The 19,590-nt window shown below is 41.8% G+C and overlaps 1 protein-coding gene across 1 annotated transcript; it reads left to right on the top strand.

Annotated features, from left to right (window-relative positions):
• The first annotated feature begins 1,578 nt into the window (after positions 1-1,578).
• Positions 1,579-11,231, top strand: Rfc3 (replication factor C subunit 3). Its single transcript, XM_021162885.3, has 9 exons — positions 1,579-1,737; positions 2,760-2,897; positions 4,443-4,510; positions 5,222-5,319; positions 7,101-7,282; positions 7,876-8,012; positions 8,091-8,189; positions 10,260-10,329; positions 10,945-11,231. The coding sequence occupies exons 1-9, from the start codon at positions 1,651-1,653 to the stop codon at positions 11,134-11,136; spliced, it is 1,071 nt and encodes a 356-aa protein (XP_021018544.1). The 5' UTR covers positions 1,579-1,650; the 3' UTR covers positions 11,137-11,231.
• The last annotated feature ends 8,359 nt before the right edge of the window (positions 11,232-19,590 follow it).

Here is a 19,590-nt window from a genome sequence, read left to right as displayed (position 1 = left end):
TGTTTTATGATTAGCATACCTTGGACCAATGAGTCACAGAGTCACATTCCCAAGCCTGGGCCTAAAGGCCTAGAATTTTGTTTTTACGTTATATTTCAGAGGGCCTCAGTCTTGTAATAGAGTGCTGTTAGTACAAGATTTAGACCCAGATTTAACTTGTGCGCTAGCTTACATAATCTAGCAGTAGCTACCACAGCTTAGACGGATGGGCCATTTTGTGGCTACAGGGTCCAATCCTTTGGACAGGTATATCACAGGGTGTTTCCATGGTCCCAAAATTTGGATTAAAAGTCCTTCTGTCTTGTTTCATGGACAAACAGATGAAAAAGTTTTGAGTCATCTGGAAGTTTTAGGGCTGGAGTCAATGCTAGAGCTGTTTCTAAAGCTTTAAATATCTTTTGTTCAACCTCAGTTCAGATTAAGGGCTCAGTGCCCTGCTTCATGCTGGTGTGTAGTGAGAGGCCTTACTCTGCTTACAAACTCTGGAATCCAGAGGCAGCACTACTTCATAGTCCCTAGGAACATAACTATATAGTAGTTTCTATAGTGATTCCAAATCTCATCAAGCTGATGACCAAGATTAACCATAGCAACAAGCTTTCAGGTGTCTGAAAGAAACTTCTGAAGCTACTGCAGGGAGCAGATCAGAGCTGTGTCTCTGGCCTTGGCCCTCTGGCTATGATTTGAAGACTCTATCCTTCCTTCCCAGCTCCTCAGGTCTCACAAGTTGAAGGATTCCAAGTATGGTTGTAAGTTTAAAAATACAGGGCAACTAATTAAAATCTAATTTCAGATAAAAATTAATTTCATTGCAAATATTGCCTGGGGCACACACCAAAATGTTATTGGGGATCTAAATGAATGGGGGCATCTGTGTGCTGTATTTGTGAAAACAAGTAAACCTAGGTGGGTTTTTTTTTTCCTATGTTCTCTTCACATTCTTTCAATCTTTTAGATTAAAAGAATAACCCTAGGACCCACCATGAACTACCTGTCTTTATGGACGTTGTCTGTGATGCTTCTGGGTACTGTTGCCAAATCACAGCTCACTGTAGCACCTACCTCACCCTCCACCTCCAAGTCTTTCCATGATCACAATCCCAGTGTCTTTAAATATGGCCCTTCAATACTTTTGCTTCTGATTTCCTTTACTTCCTATTTCCTTTACTTTCCTAGTTCAGAACACATAGTTCACAGAGGCATGTAGGCAAATGCTCATTGAACATTGGCGTTTGTTTATTATTTTAAAGAAAAGCAGTTCTACTAATAAAGATAATAGATTATGTAGCACTAATTAGAATGAAGTTGTGAATCAGTGAATAAATGAAAGAATGAAATGGAGGGAACTTCCTTCCCTAAGCACTCAGATTGGACGCCCTGACTGTCAGAGATACATCTTTAATTCCTTCGAATGTTTTCTAAAATGTTACAGGGTGAGAACAAAGAGGCAGTTGCTGTCTGGTAAATCCAGCGATTGTTGGTGCAGTGGCGGAAGTGGGAACTGCAGCGACTGCTCCACGCCCCGTTGGGATTGCCCACTCTCCCTATCCGGAAGTCGCCGGGTGCCGGAAGTGACGTCGCACGCTTTCGCGCTCGCGGGAAAACTCTACTGTTTAAGTGGCGGGCTGCCGGTGCGACTGTGGAGCGGTCATGAGCCTCTGGGTGGACAAGTACCGGCCGAGCTCCCTTGCCCGGTTGGACTATCACAAGGAACAGGCAGCACAGCTGCGCAACCTGGTGAGCCGCCTTGCTCGGCAGCTTCCTGCACAGCCCGGGGAAGGGAAGGGAAGGGAAGGAAGGGAGGGAGGAGGCGGGCGCCCGGTGCTAGCGAGGAGGTCAGAGTGACGCGTTCCTCAAAGTGCCGTGTGTTTGCTGTGGGGAACCTCTTGAGCTTGGTGTGGGGACCAGAAGAAGGCCAGTGTAGTGGAGAATCAGGAGCAAGCAGCGGCGGTAGGGGGCGGGGATGGGGGTGTGCTCGGGCCTCGGTGTCACTGCAAATGCCTGATGGGCTCTCCCGCTACTGAGAGCTTAGGTGGGAAGCTGATGGAGGTGACTGTGCCCCGGACCCTGTTCTTAGTTACTGCGGAATCACAGCTAAGGCTTTTCTGAAAAGGAGAGATTATTTTAACGAGTGCCGCGATCCTTCATATGAGAGCTTTTGGAAGACTCGAGGGTGAAGTGGAAGATATGCTTTAGGTTTGGTTTTGGTTTTGGTTCGTGATGCATGCACTAATTCAAAATAGAACATTATACTTCGTTAATACACGTGCCGGTTTTCCTTGCAAAAGCTTTAATGTTCAGTTTCCCGGTGGCAAGATCAAGACCCCATGTTAATAGTACTCTTTCGTTTGATAGCGCTCTGTTACTGCTGTCTTTTCCATAGCATTGATAACCCTGATCTAGTGTGAAGTTCCTCTATCTCTTCCAAGTGAACTTACAAATCATCGCACCTGCTTCTGAGCAAGAGGACCATTATGGGGAGCCCGGGCCAGACAAGCATCTGTCTTAGTTACAGAGATTGGGTTCGCCTTCTGTCATCCCTTAGTTTCAAACGGGCCCTTCAGATAGCTTACTTAGGGAGTGCCTACTTTTAAGCATTTAGTGCATGTAAATTAGATTAAATTAGTGTCCAGAGTTTGGTACGTTTTCTGTTGGAGCTGGATGGTAAACAGAATATTTTGGTACTTTAAAAGTGGGTTGTTTAACTTAGTTCACCCAGTTTAACTAAGATATAATGTCTTGTTCATTTTTTCCCTTAGGTGCAGTGTGGAGACTTTCCTCACCTCTTAGTATATGGACCATCAGGTGCTGGAAAAAAGACAAGAATTATGTGTATTCTACGTGAACTTTATGGTATCGGGGTGGAAAAACTGAGAATTGAGCATCAGACTATCACAGTAAGCATCTTGGGTTGAAGCTTAGCAGATGTTTCTGGAGGGGACTTTCAATCCTGGTCATGTGTATTCCTCTCTCCACCACTAGCCAGTGACTAGTGTGTGACTTAGGAAGTTGTATGTCTGTGTGCTCGTGTGGGTGAAGGTAGCATGAGTAGAGTTACTGTCAGCTGCCAGTCCTCTCTTCCCCATTGTATTTAAGACAAAGATTTCCTTCCACTCTCCCAAGCCCATCTGACAGGCGGACCTGGGGGCTTCTGGGGATTCTCCTGTCTCTGCCGCCCACCTCTCTGAGGTCCCTGGTATTACAGACAGTTGCAACTGGACCAGCGCTACAGCTTTTATATGGAGTCATCAAACTTGCAAGTGTCCACACCACAAGTGTATTTCACTCAGCCATTTCCCCAGTCCCTGAAATGCCCTTCTCTCAAGTGTCCTCAGCCCAGTAAAACTGGCAGTTCCTTACACATGATAGTGTGTAGCTTGCCTTGATTATGGTTTTTTACCTTTTACCTCAGTGGGATGAGAGAATATGCCATGTCAATTTCAAGGCCTTCATGGCATCTAATAACAGTGTCGTAATATTTTGTATTCAAGAGGGAAAAAAATGCTTAGTGGGGATGCTATTAATAAAATCTTCAGGAGGGTGATGTCGAATTAACTCAGAAGAAACAATATTCTACAAGACAAAAGAACTGAATAAATAGAAATATAAAGTATGTTCTCACATGGGAGGCTTAATATTTAGAAGTCTCTGTCCCAAGTAACGGTATAAATTTCAGTCAGGATACTAATCTTGAAAAAGTGTATGATACCACCCTAAATCCCATATGGAGGACACATTTCTGAAATGAGATAAGGTTATGAAGAAGAGAAGTGAAGCGGGTGTATTAGTTCATCCCTAAATTGTTTAATATAAACTAGATTAAGGCAAGGTAGGTTTATTTGAGGGGACGACAGGAGAGAGAGGCTGTTGGGATGAATTAATTTTAAGAAATAGAAATAGCAAGTTTTATGGCAAATCACCAACATGAGTCCTGGCTTTGCTCTACTTTTAGAGGATTTAGCAAGTCTGTGGTCGGTTGATTTGTGTTTGAGGCCCATGGTGAGGCAGAACAGTTATAGGGGTGCAAGTGTATGAAGGAAGAGTTTCCTTACAGACATGTTAATTTCTTGTTCAGCTGATGGGTCTATGGACAGGTGGCACAGACATGCACAGCGCCAACAAAGTGAAAATCCATAAGGATAATTAGTTGTAGAACATGCATGTTATGAGTTGATAACACTGTCATGACATCACACCAGTTGTCTTGAAAGGGATCGCAAAGACACATTATTCAGTGAGAAAAGCAAAATAGGTATGTATGAAAATTTCTTTATACATCATTAATTTTTCATGAAACAATGATCCTATGAATATATTTTTCTTTTCTTTCTGTGTTAACATGGAAGCCTGTAGATAGTTGGCAGTAGTGATTTGGTGATTCACGAAATAAAAAGAAGACAGCCAATAAGTAAATGTTGAACCAATTCTTGTTTCATTCACAGACCCCATCTAAAAAAAAAATTGAAATCAGCACCATCGCAAGCAACTACCACCTTGAAGTTAATCCCAGGTAAACTGCTCCTGAATATTCTTAGGAAAGTAGTCAGAGATTTAGCAAAAAAAAAAAAAAACTTTATAGTCATTGTCCTCCAGCTTAGAGTTTTTCTAAAATACTGTTGTCAGAGGTCCCTTAGGTCAGTGGGTACCATGGTCCATGTCACCGAGGTGAGTGTCTATGTAAAGGAATGAGTGCAATGAAGGGAGTGGAAGGAGGAGTCTTGAGCTCTTGTATATGTGGATTTGGTGGCAGTCCCTGTGTAACCCTGAGAGGATTCATCAAGGAAAAGCTTAGGAATGGATCACATTATAAAAGTAAGTGTGTTTGCTCCATAGCGACTGGAAAGTGCTCACCAGCATCCAGATGTTGTGGTCTAGCTGTAGCTAGCAAAGAAAAACTGTGTTGTGCAGTTTCAAGTACTTGTTACTATCAAGGCATTATCCAAGATACTTGTTAAACTCATAGTTTTGCTGTCAAAGTAAGAACAAACTGCTGTAAGAACACAATGTTTTTAGTGGTGGTACAATTTAAATTTGCTACTGAGCCTAAAAGATCTCAAGTTTCAAGGTTCCTACTTGTAATTAGATGTTACTAATTTCAACAAAACACAAACAGAAGAAAGCAAACTTCCTGATACTGTTCATGTAATAACAGATTAAGAGTGAGAGTGCAATACTTGGTGAGTGTTTACATCCATGTGACCATCATTCTGGTATTGTGTAGTGATGCGGGGAACAGCGACCGAGTTGTAATTCAGGAGATGCTGAAGACAGTGGCCCAGTCACAACAGCTTGAAACCAGCTCACAAAGAGACTTCAAAGGTAGGTGGTGAGGGACTTTCTGTGAGGCTGGGGACCATCAGTGCTTTTACATTGGAGTACAAATGAATATGTGCACCCACCCTTAATCTGAGTGCCCGGGAGGCAGAGACAGGAGGATCTCTGAAAGTTCCAAGCCAGCCTGTTTTATAGAGTGAGCTCTAGGGCAGCCAGGCCTGCTTGTAGAGGCCTGTCAGAAAAAAAAAAAAAAAGAAAGAAAGAAAAGACATATGAATGGAAGCCCTGTTCTCTGCTCGTGGTGTTCAGTCTTCTGTCTGTGGTGTCTATTTGACATTTCAGAGCAAGATAACGGGAGCACAGATCATGTAAAATAAGAAAGAACATATAGTACACATGTGAGCGAGTGTGTGTCGTGGACGGAGGTTGACACTCCTGTCTTCCTAGCTCATTCTTCATCTTGTCATTGAGACCTGCAGGTGATTGAACCTGCAGCTCACTGATGTCAGCTCTGCTGACAGGGCAGTGAATTCTAGGGTCACACCTGTCTCTGCGCCACTAGAACTGAGGTGTATGCCCAGCTTTTTATGATTCCTCAGTCGGAACTTGGTCACTGTGCTTCCCATGTTAGAGTAACATGTTTTTTTCCATTAAATTCATGGTTACTTGAAAATAATGTATTTCTTAGACCTTTGAATTCAATGTATTTCTTTTCTGTTGACTATTTTTTATAAAATGTGAATTTTAAAGAAAGTAGATTTTCCCGTAGCCTTTGAAAGTAGGAGGCCAGAGAGGGATTCTCAGGTTTGGTCCTTAGGAGGTCCTGTGTTTTCTTTTCAGAAAGCAGTGAGGCCCACGGCCCTGTGCTTCCATTTCTGCTCCTTTGCTGTTCCTGCCACTGACATCCTTGTTCCTGTCTGTTTCCTGCTCTGCTCAGCTAGCTTCTGCTGCTGAGCTCTGTGTGGAGCATCCATCACCTTAGCATTTTGAGAAACCTCCACTTCCCCAGACGTTACTGTTGCAGGGTCCCGTGTTCTCAGCCACAGATTGGGCCCTATGTGATCTACTTACAAGTTCTGCTTTGATACTGGCTATGACTTCTAATGTGTCCTGTGGGCAGTTTAGGGTTCAGTGCCTTAACCACTGGGACAAGTGTCACAGATTCCTCCTTTCTCACTCAAGCACGATGCTGCTTCTTTGTCATTGTCTGTTCCTGTCAGCACAGATGTGGATATAGTTTGATTTAGATGTAAAGGTTGCTTTGTCTGTGAGTGTATCTAAAATGAAAGCCCGCTGCTACTGCCATCCTTTGGAAACCGCTGGATAATAGGATAAAAGTTTGAAAGCTGGATTCATCCCTTGCACTATTCCTGAACCACTTAAGGCTGACTGACTGGTCTTAGCCTTGACTGCAGCCAGATGCAGTCTTCCTCTATGTGCTTCCATAGTCTCTTCTTGGCAGTACCCACCTGTTGTGATGATTGCAACAGAGCTTTCCAGAGTATTAATGGATTACTTAAAACTTACAGGGTAGAGCAACACCTCCCTGTCTTGTAGCTTTGTTATCAATGGTAAAGGCTGGACGTCCTAAAACGTATAGACATCCTAAGTTAACTTCATTTTGACCAGTGTTTTTTAGTCTTGTTTGATTATAAAATTAAAAAAATTAAAAATATTCTTCTGTAAATCTGATTTGTTCTTTTGTAAAAGTAGACTATCAGGTATCTATTTAGGATTTCCTGCTGATTAATGTGGACACAGCAAAGGCAGAAATTAAGGCTTCAGTGGCCTCCAGTTAAAGCTGGTTTTGTTTCTCTTTGACCCAGTGGTATTATTGACAGAGGTGGACAAACTCACAAAGGATGCTCAGCATGCCTTGCGCAGAACTATGGAGAAGTATATGTCTACCTGCAGGCTCATCTTGTGCTGCAATTCCACATCCAAGGTGATACCCCCAATCCGAAGCAGGTGCCTGGCAGTTCGTGTGCCTGCTCCCAGCATCGAAGATGTAAGTTGGGTTGCAAGTTGGGTTGTTTTCCAGAAACCCTTCAGTTCCAGTTTTGTTTTCTGAAACATAGTGAGGCTTATCAGTCATTGAAGGGCAGCTGCAGAGAGAGCTGAAGGCCAGCCTTTAGTAGGTGCCAAGTCATAGTGATGTGTTTAGTGGTGAATACAAATATAGACCATGTTCTCTTTGTCTTCTACTCTTAACAGATGAGCATTAGGAATTCACCAAGCTTCGTGAAGTCTTCAGAAGTATTTAGTATCTTCTGCCTCAAGCTGATTTACTTAGTTGTAGGGGGAATGGGAACATAGAGGAAGTAGATAATGTGACAGTCCCCGGTCCCTTTTCATCTTAATAGCTGTCAATAAAATGTACTGGTTTCACACAATAGACAACTTTCCAACTCACAGTAGATAGTGGAATGTTGTATGCAGCAAAACCTTGTGGTTTTACTTCCTGCTCCTAGTTGATGCAGACAGATTGCACACTGCAGCACCTTACGTGTCCTGTAGAAGGCAGCACAGAACAGGACTGTGATGCCAACAGTAGTGAGAAATTGCCTCACAGTGCTTCTCCTCTGTTAATTTTTCTTACAGATTTGCAGTGTACTATCCACTGTCTGCAGGAAGGAAGGTCTGGCTCTTCCTTCGACATTGGCCCGTAGGCTGGCCGAGAAGTCGTGCCGAAACCTCAGGAAAGCCTTACTTATGTGTGAGGCCTGCAGAGTGCAGCAGTGAGTGGGGCTATGGCAGCAGGTAGCACTCTGGGACATGAGACTTTGTTGTTCACTTATTTTCTTTGTGTTTCATAGATACCCTTTTACGGAAGACCAAGAAATCCCAGAGACAGACTGGGAGGTGTATCTGAGGGAGACTGCAAATGCTATTGTCAGTCAGCAGACGCCACAGAGGTAACAGTGTGCAGGGGCAGAGATACCATGACATTTACAAGTACAAGTCGGTCTTGAGCCTCATTTGAAAGGAAAAAAAAATCATTTAAGGTCTGAAATATAGCGGACTAAGTCGTTACTTTATAGTTTATGCTTTTCCTTAGTCTGTTAACGTGTATAATTGAACTTTTATTTATAAAATAAATTTTGAACTCTTTCTGTTTTTTTTTTTTTTCCCAGAATGTTAGATAGCTTAGTTTTAGTGCACAGCATGAACTGCCTAGTGTGCTCAGGCTGAGAGAATAATTGTAATTGTTGTAATTGCCTTGAAATTGATGCAGAACGTACTTAGAAAGATGCTGACCTTCAGCTGTCATCCTAACTTAGTCAACATTACATTTGTATCTTGATGACACTGTTCCGCTTTAATGCAGAGAGTAAAGAGAGTGTGTGACAGTGTTCTGGAACTAGAAGAGACCGCCGTGCCCAACCAAGGACAGGGTCTATGAAGAGAAATACAAAGTTCTTAGAAAGCTTATAGCCTTTTGCTATATACACCAGAGTTGTTCTCATTCATGTTTCAGGTTTGTTCCTTAGGTGGACAGTACTGAAAACGAATGCCTCCACGGGTAGTCTCGCTTGTGTCAGCTTAGGTCCCCTGCTGTTGCATTGTGGCATTCTCTCAAGCTCCCTGAAACACAGCCTTGTCATTGCTCTTTTGTGGGAACTGATCATTTTAGGCTGCAGGATAGACTTGATTGTAGCCATGAGAACCTGAGTGTTCCTGGTTGAGATGAAAGTAGTGGTGAGAGGGGTGTGTGTGTCTCTTTTGAGTTGCTATCTGATGAGTTACAGTTTTATAGGATTCCTACCAACATCACTTAGTGGAGGTGCTTAGTGAGACATTCCAGGAACTGCTGAATTATACTCTTGCTGTGGCAAAAAAGGAGTGTGGATGTCTACTTTTAAGAAAACATCTAAATCACTATCTTTTAATTACCTAGAGAGGAACATCTGCAGTAGCTTCCTCAGATCCCTTGGTAGTTGTTTTTTCTTTTGGTTGTATTATAGAAAGGCAATGACAATTGTTTTCTACGTTTCAGGGATGTTATTTATTCTTGTTGATATGCAATGTGTGCATTTCCTTCACACTCTCCTGAAGTGTCATGAGGGATACCTGAGTTAAGGGCTCAGACGTTTGGCATCCCTATTGACTTAGCCAGGCTTTGCTTACCTGGGAGCCCTGGCCTGTTCCTTCTGTGAAGGTCAGCTTTGTGTCCCTGCTGTGTTGCTTACACACTAGGTGATCATACTTTATGCTTATGTCACCTCATTGTTTGTGTGATTGACTGGTGACTCCCCAGTCTTTTTACAGCCACTGTGTAGATACATTAAGCATAAAATTCTGTCTAGAAAAGATGCATAAACATAGTATTTGATATGTCAGGAATGTGCGTGTCTTCAATCCCTTATGGGAATGTGCTCAAACTTGACATTTCAAGCTCTAAATTTCTCTCTCTTTCTTTTTCTCTCTCTGTGTATGTGTGTATGCAGCCATGAGCATGTCAATATGTGGAGGTCAGAGGGTAACTTTGGGAGTTTATTGTCTTCCATTATGGCTTTTAGGAGATCAAACTCAGGTCATAAGGTTTGTACACCAAGCAGCTTATCCACCAATCATTGTATCAGGCCCTTGGAATCTTGGTTTCTCTCCAGTAGTGTTGTGAGTAATGCAATTAATAGCCCTTGTTATAAATATCCATTATTAAAAATGTATGGAAAAAAAACTTTTTACAAAAATGAGCTGATCCTTGGCTGTGGCTGTGTATCCTAGTAAGGCAGGAAGATGACTTCTGATTCAAAGCCAGTATGAGCTACCTAGTGAGGTTCAGGCCACTTGGGCCACAGAATGAGTCTGTCTGATCAGACAATCTAAAATGGGACAGACTGGGGCTGTCACTTATTCATAGAGCACATGTCCGAGACAGCTTCTCTCTGCATCAGGTTAATAACATGGAACTCTACTGATTAGTGGATTAAAATTTCTCCTTGCTTTTTATCACAAAGTAGCAATTCCTTTGTTTCATATAGGCTCCTTGAAGTCCGAGGAAGGCTCTATGAGCTTCTAACTCATTGTATACCTCCTGAGATAATAATGAAGGTAAGTGGCTCCATTGTACATCTTGAACTTTCAGAGCTAAACCTGGACACTGGCTGTGTGATCACAGAGCTTTTGTAATGCTAAGGTATATCATCATCTACAACATTTTGTTATATCTGCAGATAGTGATTTATTCTTTGCTATGTGAGTCTTTAAAGGTAGGAAAATGAAATTGTAATAATGGAACCCAGTTATGCACAGCCATGGAAAGGGAAAGGTCCTTTTCAGCTGGCACTCAGAACTAAGAGGATGGAACTCTATAAATGCCTGGGGAACAGACATTCTAGGAAAGACATGGTATAAGCTGAAGATATTGATATAGTCTAGGCTTTTGTAGGATTGGCCTCCTGGCCTCTTAGCAAAATTTACTGACTTGGGATATGAGGCTGTTCATGGGGTTTTGTAGTAATGTGAACAAAATCAAATTGTACTGAATTACACACACACACAAATGTGCTCTTCTATATACAGAAGTTAATACTTTGCATTAGTAGCATGCACACATTAAAAACTACCTTTATGTGTATAAGCTTTACCTTTTATGGGTGAGAAGAGTATGCACGTTTGACTTTTTCCCCCTTGACTGTGCTGTAAGTCACCCATACTTCCCCATAGGGCCTCCTCTCAGAACTCCTCCATAACTGTGATGGGCAGCTGAAAGGGGAAGTGGCACAGATGGCAGCCTACTATGAGCACCGACTACAGCTGGGAAGCAAAGCCATTTATCATTTGGAAGCATTTGTGGCGAAGTTTATGGCACTTTATAAGAAGTTCATGGAGGACGGACTGGAAGGCATGATGTTCTGACAGCCAGCAGCTCCTCCAAGCACAACAGATACCTTGTTTATATAAATTTATCCTGGGATTTTGGGTATAATAAACTAGCTTTACCTAGTAATGTATCATTTGTGTTTGTGTTTTAAAAGTTAATCCTCTCTGAAGTATAAATCTTAATTTTTATGTGTATGAGTGTTTTGCTTACATGAGTACTTTGTATGTGTGCCTGTGCATCATGTGAGTGCCTGGAGCCTGAAGTGTGTGGGACCATGAAAGGCAGCCTGTTTTCTGGTTGAGCTAGGATTAAACCCCTGAGACCCAGCAGGTGTTCCTGCTAGGGGCAGAAGGTGTTTGCCACACCCCTAGACACCAGGCTCCTGACAGAGGCTTCAGCTCCATAATTCTGTGGCCATCAGTCATATAGGGCAACACCCCAAGCCTCTGGTATTCTGTCTGGACTCCACCCCCACAGTTACCTGGCAACAGCAAGGTAGGCCTGAACCACTATAAAAGGGGCTGCTTGCCCCCTCCTCTCTCTCTTACCTTCTTGCTCCCCCTCTCTCCATAGTCCCTTCCCCACTCTCTCCACATGGCCAGCCCCTACATCTCTACTCTCTCCCTCTCTCTGCTTTTCTCTGCCTCTACTACCCTAACCTCAGGCCCGCCCTGAGAAAGTGGGGTATGGTTTCACTCATCACAACTCTACACCATGACTATAAATGCCTTAAAACCATGGACTGTCTCTTCTCATCAGGACCCACAATGGGGAACAATGGAGCAGGTCTTCCTCTACAGAGCCTTGTTTAATCTCATACAGAAGGCCTCCCTGCGCTCTCAGCCATGCCACCGGCCCGCAGAGCAAGCCAAGGAAAGGACTCTCATCCCCATGGGACCCAGCCAGAGCTCTCCTCCTTTCCTTTTCCTTTAGGCCCTGGGCTAGAACCAGCCCCATGGCCCCTACTCTGTTCTCAGCTATTCAGTGACATCGAGTAGGCTGTCCAAAAGCTAGAACCTGTCATCCCTGGCTTCCGTGCAACCCTGGGGACCCACGAGCCTCCTCCTGGCTGGTTCCCTGGGGACCTCTGACTGTCCTTCCCCACCTCTGGAGCAGGGTCCTACAGCTTCTCACAGCCTGATGCCCACCCAGCAGGCATGGGGTATGTGTAGTCAAACTTCCCATGTCCACCTCCATGAGCAGCCCTAACCCTGTGGTGGGCCAGACGCAGGACACCATTTTAACCCACAGAAGTGACCAGAATGGGGTATTGGATCCCCTGGGACTGGAGTTATAGATTTTTTGAGCTACCATGTGGGTGCTGGGATGAAACCTGGTTCTCTGTAAGAACAAGAAGTGCTTTTAACCCCTAAGCTATTTCTTCAGCCCCTGAACTATAAAAGACTTCCACTGTCTCTCTGACCTTGCTCTTAGTACTCTGATTATTGATAGAAAGGAGATCTTGTCACAAAAGTGACTAAGTCTAGAGGGTGAACACTGAAATTTCCAGATTCCTTGACACTTCATAATGCATTACACAAAGTTCACATAACATGACCTATTTGGAGCCTGTTTTCTTGGCGAGGTTATGAGCTTCCTGTCTTTTCCCCTGGAAGCCTTTCTTAATCTTAACCTATGTATTTTCCAGCTTTTAACTGGACACTTCAGAAAATACTCATTTCTCCTAGACTATCTTTTTTTCTTAAGCCTTTCAAAGAGTTTTAGTCATGAGAATAATATAACACTTTGGAATAAAGATTCATCTGAGAAGTCCTGTACTAGAGGATGGATACACTTACTCTTCTTACCTACCATGGCCTTGCCCTTGCTGTGTAGGACAAGTAGGAAGGTGACCCGGGCACTGCAGAACAACATCATGCTGAATGTCAGGAGCTTGGCTTCATTGTACCTGTCGGGCAGGTTCTAGCCAGGAAAGCTACAGTGGAATTTCCCTATGGCCAGGGCCACTAGGTATCTCTGTACAGAGTAGAAAGCAGTAGATGATCCCTTGTTGAAAAGGATGATTGTCAACACAGGAACTTCTCCCACTTCAAAGGGAATAGGATTTTTTGGAACCAAATATGAGAAACCATGTCTCTGAAACTTAGATCACTCCAAATTCAATGTTCCAGTGTGGAAGCAGTTCCATGAAGTATTTGTAGTATCAGAATAGACATAAGTAAGATGTAATTCAGTTAGATATTAGAGAGTGTGTTGTGGCATATTAGAAAATTCAGCCATGAGCCTCAGATGTTATAAGACGAATCTTAGCATTGGGGCTGGGCAAAGCTTATGTTCTAGTTAACACATTCCAAAAGGTTAGTCGTGGTACATTAGGCCCAACAAAGAAATGGGCAAGGAATGGCTAATGGGGCTAAAGATAGCTCTGGATAAATTATTAGGCTCTGGGCATTCCAATATCTCCACATAGCTTTCTTTTAGGAATTCTCATCCACATGATCAGGTAGGTGGTCAGGTTCACAGTATACAACATTGTCAAAACAAGCTATTCCCACCAAATTCTACAGATAACTGTAGAGGGTTGTTCTGATGCTTTGATTTAATCATGAATCTGTGTTTACTGACACTGAAGGTTCTTGCCCTCAAATGGTTTTTGATCTATCAATAAAGTTGCAGTAGTCAATGACTGAGCATGGTGGCAGGACACTGAGAGTAAAGTAGGACACTGTGAGAATCAGGACTGGGAGAGAGAAGAAGGGGACACAGTAGCAGAGGAGATAAAGCCAACCAAGTATGTAAGTTTTTAGGGTTGCCACTTCCTGGACTTGGCCTGAGGTAGCAGAGGAAAATTTAGGAGTGCCCAGTCATTGGTTAGCAACAGCATTTTAAGAAAAACAGACTCTCTCTCTCTCTCTCTCTCTCTCTCTCTCTCTCTCTCTCTCTCTCTCTCTCTCTCTCTCTCTCTCTCTCTCTCTCTCTCTCTCTCGTGTGTGTTTTTCTATTCTCAGATCTGAGATACAGCTCCTGGGTGGGTGCACACATGTGACTCACAGGGAGTTTAAAGATGTGTAGAAAAAACTACACACAACAGATAACAAGTTGAATCAAACAGCATATGAAGATAACGAAGACTGTTGATACCAGCAACCACCTCAATGCTCTTCCTGGTTTTAGGAACTTGAAGGCTACAAGTATAATAATATAACCCCCATCAAAAAATAAGTAATGGGAAGAGCCACAGTGAATTCAAGTCCAAATGTTAGTTGCTGGGTAATACAGATGACTAGGCTGGGGTGGCTGATAAAGAATAAATAGAAGAAGCAGAAGCATATGAAGATAATAAAGATACAGCTTAGAGGTCTAGTATTGCCATTGACAATGCATGTGCCTTAGCACATTACAAAATGACCAGAAACCTAGCTATGATGAAAGAGAAGATTAGAGGTGTGCCAGGCAAAGCCATGGCTGATCACTTGTTTGGGGAGATGGGTTTATCTCACTGTTGAGGTACTCTTGAATTGGGCTCTGGTACACACTTATTTATAGAGAAGAAATTGTCAGGCTTTAATGTTCAAGAAATGGCTATTAATAAAGTGATTAAAATATCAATTATTCTAAATAAAAGATTGAAGAAAAAGCATTAGTACATATGGACAGAGACATACAGGTTCGCACACACTGAAATTCTGTAAAAGCATGAAGCAAGAAGCGATAGAGCCTACAAAGATGCCTTTCAGTTTGACTTTGTTTTGTGTTGGCCATCTATTGCTGGGCATGGGGCCTACCCTTAAAGCATAGTTTGTTGTTCTAGTAGAACTCCCTTGAAAAGAAAGGTTTTATTTTTAAGTGGTTATCAGTTGGATGTAGCTTCTGAGTTAGTGATGGAACATGTGTACACGTCTCTTAGTTATAGGATCACATCTGGTACAGACCCCTTTAGGGCCTATGCATGCTTCCTCAGTACCTATGGATTCAGATGTGATCCTGCTATGTTTAGAAGGGCTTTTATTTCTTCTCAATCCTGTCTGGCTCTTTCCCACAGAATTCCCTGAGCCTTTAGTGGAGGGATTTGCTGGAGATATCTCATATGAGGTAGAATGTTCCAAGGTCTCTTACTCTGCATATTTTCTGGATATTGGTCTCTGTATTCATTCCCATCTGCTGCAGGAGGAACATTCTCTGATTCTGGCTAAGGAAGGCATTGATCTGTGAGTATAGAAGAATGTCCTTGAAGTCATTTTACTGCTATGTTATTTTAGCAAAGCTAGTATTTAGTTTTTTCCTATGTCCCTGACCTATCTAGTCTCAGTTTTTGGCCACACAAGCAGTGCTGGCTGTAGGTTTCTTCTCATGGAGTAGGCATTGCATCAAGTCATATATTAGCTGGTCACTTCCACAACTGTTTTGCCCCTACTGCACTAGCAAATCTTGTAGGCTGGTCACCACTGTAGAGTGAAGAGTGTATAGCCAGGTTGGTGTTTTTACCTTTCTCTTCTGGTAGCATGCAGAGTACCTTCCACTACTCCATAAGGGTGAAGGTTCTAAGTAAGCATCCTTTCCCATGGCCTTAAAGGTCAACCAGAATACATTTTCCTCATCCTCAACAGCCTCATGACTACTTACATTCCTCATTCTTGAGAACTGCATTTTTCATTTATTATGGCATGATTAACTCTGAGTAATGGATGAAGTGTATTCCCCAGAAAGAGAAATTGAAAGTAAAATAGAACAGATAGAAGATCAGTTTCAGGGCAACAGCAATCATCAGCATATATGAGGATCAATGTCCTGGTGATACTCTAGGGACAGGAACTGTGTCACACCTACCTTTATTCAGCCATGTTGGACCCAGCAACAGAATCCCAACTAGACATCCCTCATCATCTAATGAAGCTTCCAGTACTGAAAATGGGTGAAATCTTATCTATGTGTTGGTTAAAGGGGTCTCATGTGAACCCCCAAACTACTCAGGCTACTCCCAAGGTTATTAGTTGTTCTCCACAACCTGATGCTTAGACCCACTGAGGACAGCACCTACACAACTCATTGGACATGGAGACTTAGAGCTGGTGCGGATGAGTAAATGAGAGATGAAGAACAGTGCTGTGTTCAGACACCATGGTCACTTCATAGGTTTCTCCTTGTATATAAACAAGCAGTCAGAGGAAAGGCCTTCTTTTTCTACCTGTTTGGTTGAAAATGTGCTTCTCTGGACAATACATACAAGAAAAACAGCAGAGAGGTCTTTCTTTTTGAAGAAATTTCCAGAACTCTGGACAACAGCTCTGTGTACATACAGATTGAAGAGTCTGAGGCTAACACACACACACACACACACACACACACACACACACACACACACACACACACACACACAAACTGGTCATAATATTGCACATTAGTTTAAAATATTTTTAAGCTATATAGCTTGAATTCACATAGCCTGTGAAAACTGTACATATCTGTGAGGAACTGTGAGGTCTTTCTATGGGAGACTTGTGTGTAGAATTGAAGTTATCACACTTCCCATTGCTAAATGTTCAACACTTCTTTGTGGTGACCAAAATGTGACTCACTTCTGTTAGCCTTTGTGAAATGTGTAGAATATTGATATATCCTCTCCTGTAAGACAAGTCAATACTTCCTTCTTGTATGAATTATAGAACAGCTGATATGTAAGACAGAAACCCAGTGACATCTTGTCTCTTTCTGGAAAAAATGGTAAGGAATCTCTGTATGTATACATGTGAATGTGTGAATGTAGGTACCTGTGGGGCCCAGAAGAGCATATCAGATGCCCTGGAACTGGAGTCACAGGTAGTTGTGAGTTGGTGCTAGGAACTAAACTCAGATCCCCTGTAAAATCACTAAGTGCTCTTATCTGCCATGCCATCTCTCAAGACTTAGTTTATTTATCTTATTATTCACTTTGTAAGTGTATATCAGAGCTGAGTTTTAGACCATATTTCTTGTGCATTTTTGTTTGGCTCTTGGAATTCAATGCTTATGATAAACTCTACTCCAGAAAACATGAATAGATTAAATGATATGCAGTTTCAAGGACATGTATTAAAACTTTTCCCCAGGCAATATTTTACTATATTGCTTTCATTGGTATGAATATTAACATTGCAGAGACATTTTTGAGTCCATTCTCGGGTTGTCACTTTATCGCTGATTTCACTTAGCATATATGAGTTAAAGTTTTGATGGTCTAGGTGGAGGTTAGATAGGACAAACTTTTATACCAAAATAGTTGTTGAGGTTGGATAAATTAAACACAATTTAAGGTTGTGAAAAACACAAGAAGGCTCACACTCCTCTGATCAGCTGAGTGCTTAATCAGCTCGACTTTGCTTCTTAGATCAATGTGTTTATTTTGTGGGTTATAGGTTGAAACCTCTCTGTTGCATCAATGTCAGACATACTTAATAGGTTGTTCACATTTGTTGGGAGTGACAGGTAGCAGGAGGACTTCAAGAAGCAGGGTTTTTTTTTTTTTTTTTTTTTTTTGAAAAGTATGGAGGAGTACCCTAGGGTAGGAAGCTATGTTGCATCATCTGAGGGTTCTAAAGCAGGCCAGTGTGGTTAAGGTTTATTACCTTTTAAATATTTTGCAAATAAGGACATAGGTGTATACTTCTCTATCTTATATACATATGACTGGATGGAAGTGAAAGCTGAACCATTGTGAAGAATTAACATACTTATTCCCTGAGTATGTTAGTATGTGCCTCTTGAACAGGAAGGGTGAGCATTTTATATATGCAAACGTATACCAAATATGGTTGTATATATGAAAATTATTAAGAGTTTTTGTAATATTGTATAATATTCTGGGAATTAATATAGATTCTGAACTTGGCTGGTAGTGATTCAAATTTTGCTTATTTATCACTTACTACTTTAATGTCAAATGTTGAATTTCCTTTGTTCTTTGTCATTTAACTATGATCACGGGTGATAGTAGTGTCCTAGGAAGACCTTCACATAAAGAAAACATGGACAAAAGAGTGCTTCATATTTCTTTCCAAATAACTCATCTTACATGCTCTCATCTCAGGAGAAATTCCTGCAGAGTTTTTTTGTAAAATGTTGATAGCAGTTAAGTAAAAATATTTCTTGCTAGTGCAAACAGTAAGGTATCATGAGGACATATTTCTTTTTTAAATTATTATTATTTTTTTTTTACTTATTCACTTAACATCCTTCCTGCTGCCTCCTCCAAGTCACCTCCTTCTACAAACTTAACCCCACCCACATCTCCACGTGGGTGGGGCCCCTCCTGAGTATCCTCCAACCCTGGCACTTCAAGTGTGTGAGAGGCTAGGTGCTTACCTTGCCACTGATTCCAGACAAAGCAGCCTAGCTAGAAGATATCACACATACAGGCAACTGCTTTTGGGATAGCCCCCCTGTTTTGAGCTTTAGTAAAGTTTATTTCATGCATGTGGGTGTCCTCACACTTGGGGCATAGGTGTTCAGAATTGAGACTTCATCTTGGTAGATTTTTCCTTGATGAATATGGTGTTCTTCCCCATCTTGTTTGAAAACTTTTGGTTAATAGACTATTTTATCAGATATTAGAATGGCAACTCCAGCTTGTTTCTTGGGACCATTTGCTTGGAAAACTTTTTGCCAGATTTTTACCCTGAGGTACTTTCTGGTTTTGTCACTAAGGTGTGTTTCTTATATGCAGCAAAATGCTAGATCCTGTGTATATATCCAGTCTGTTAAACTGTGTCTTTCTTTTCATTGGGGAATTGAGTCTATTGATGTTGAGAAATATGCAAAACAGATGACTTTTAGTTCCTGTTATTTTTGTTGCTGGAGTTGTGATTCTCTTCTTTTGGTTTTGTTGTGGAATGTTTAATTTCTTGTTTTTTTTGGATGCAGTTACCTTCCTTGTGTTAGAGATATCCTTTTTGTATCCTCTGTAGGGCTGTATTAGTAGAAAGATATTGTTTAAATGTGGTATTGACATGAAACACCTTGGTTTCTCCATCTATGGTGACTGACAGTTTTGCTGGGTATAGTATCCTGGGCTAGAACTTGTGTTCTCTTAGGGTCTAGAAGACATCTGTCCAGGATCTTCTGGCTTTAAAACTCTCTGTTGAGAAGTCTGATGTAATTCTGATAGGTCTGCCTTTATATGTTAGTTGGCCCCTTTTCCTTACTGCTTTTAATATTCTTTCTTTGTTCTGTACATCTAGTGTCTTGATTATTATGTGATGAAAGGGTTTTCTTTTATAGTCCAATGTATTTGGTGTTCTGTAGGCTTCTTATGCAATTATGGTCATCTCTTTCTTTAGGTTAGGGAAGTTTTCTTCTATAATTTTGTTGAAGATGTTTTCTGGGTCATTGAGCTGGGATTCTTCACCCTCTTCTATACCCATTATTCTTATATTTGGTCTTTTCGCTGTGCCCCAAATTTCCTGATATTTTGGGTTAGGAGCTTTTTACATTTTGTATATTCTTTAACTGATGTGTCAATATCTTCTATGGTATCTTCTATACCTGAAATTCTC

The sequence above is a fragment of the Mus caroli genome, unplaced genomic scaffold, assembly GCF_978045245.1.
Source record: "Mus caroli unplaced genomic scaffold, Mus_caroli_1 scaffold_4, whole genome shotgun sequence".
In the NCBI taxonomy this organism is placed as follows: domain Eukaryota; kingdom Metazoa; phylum Chordata; class Mammalia; order Rodentia; family Muridae; genus Mus; species Mus caroli.
Note: the sequence above shows the minus strand (reverse complement) of the source record. Positions and strands in the feature narration are given on the sequence as shown.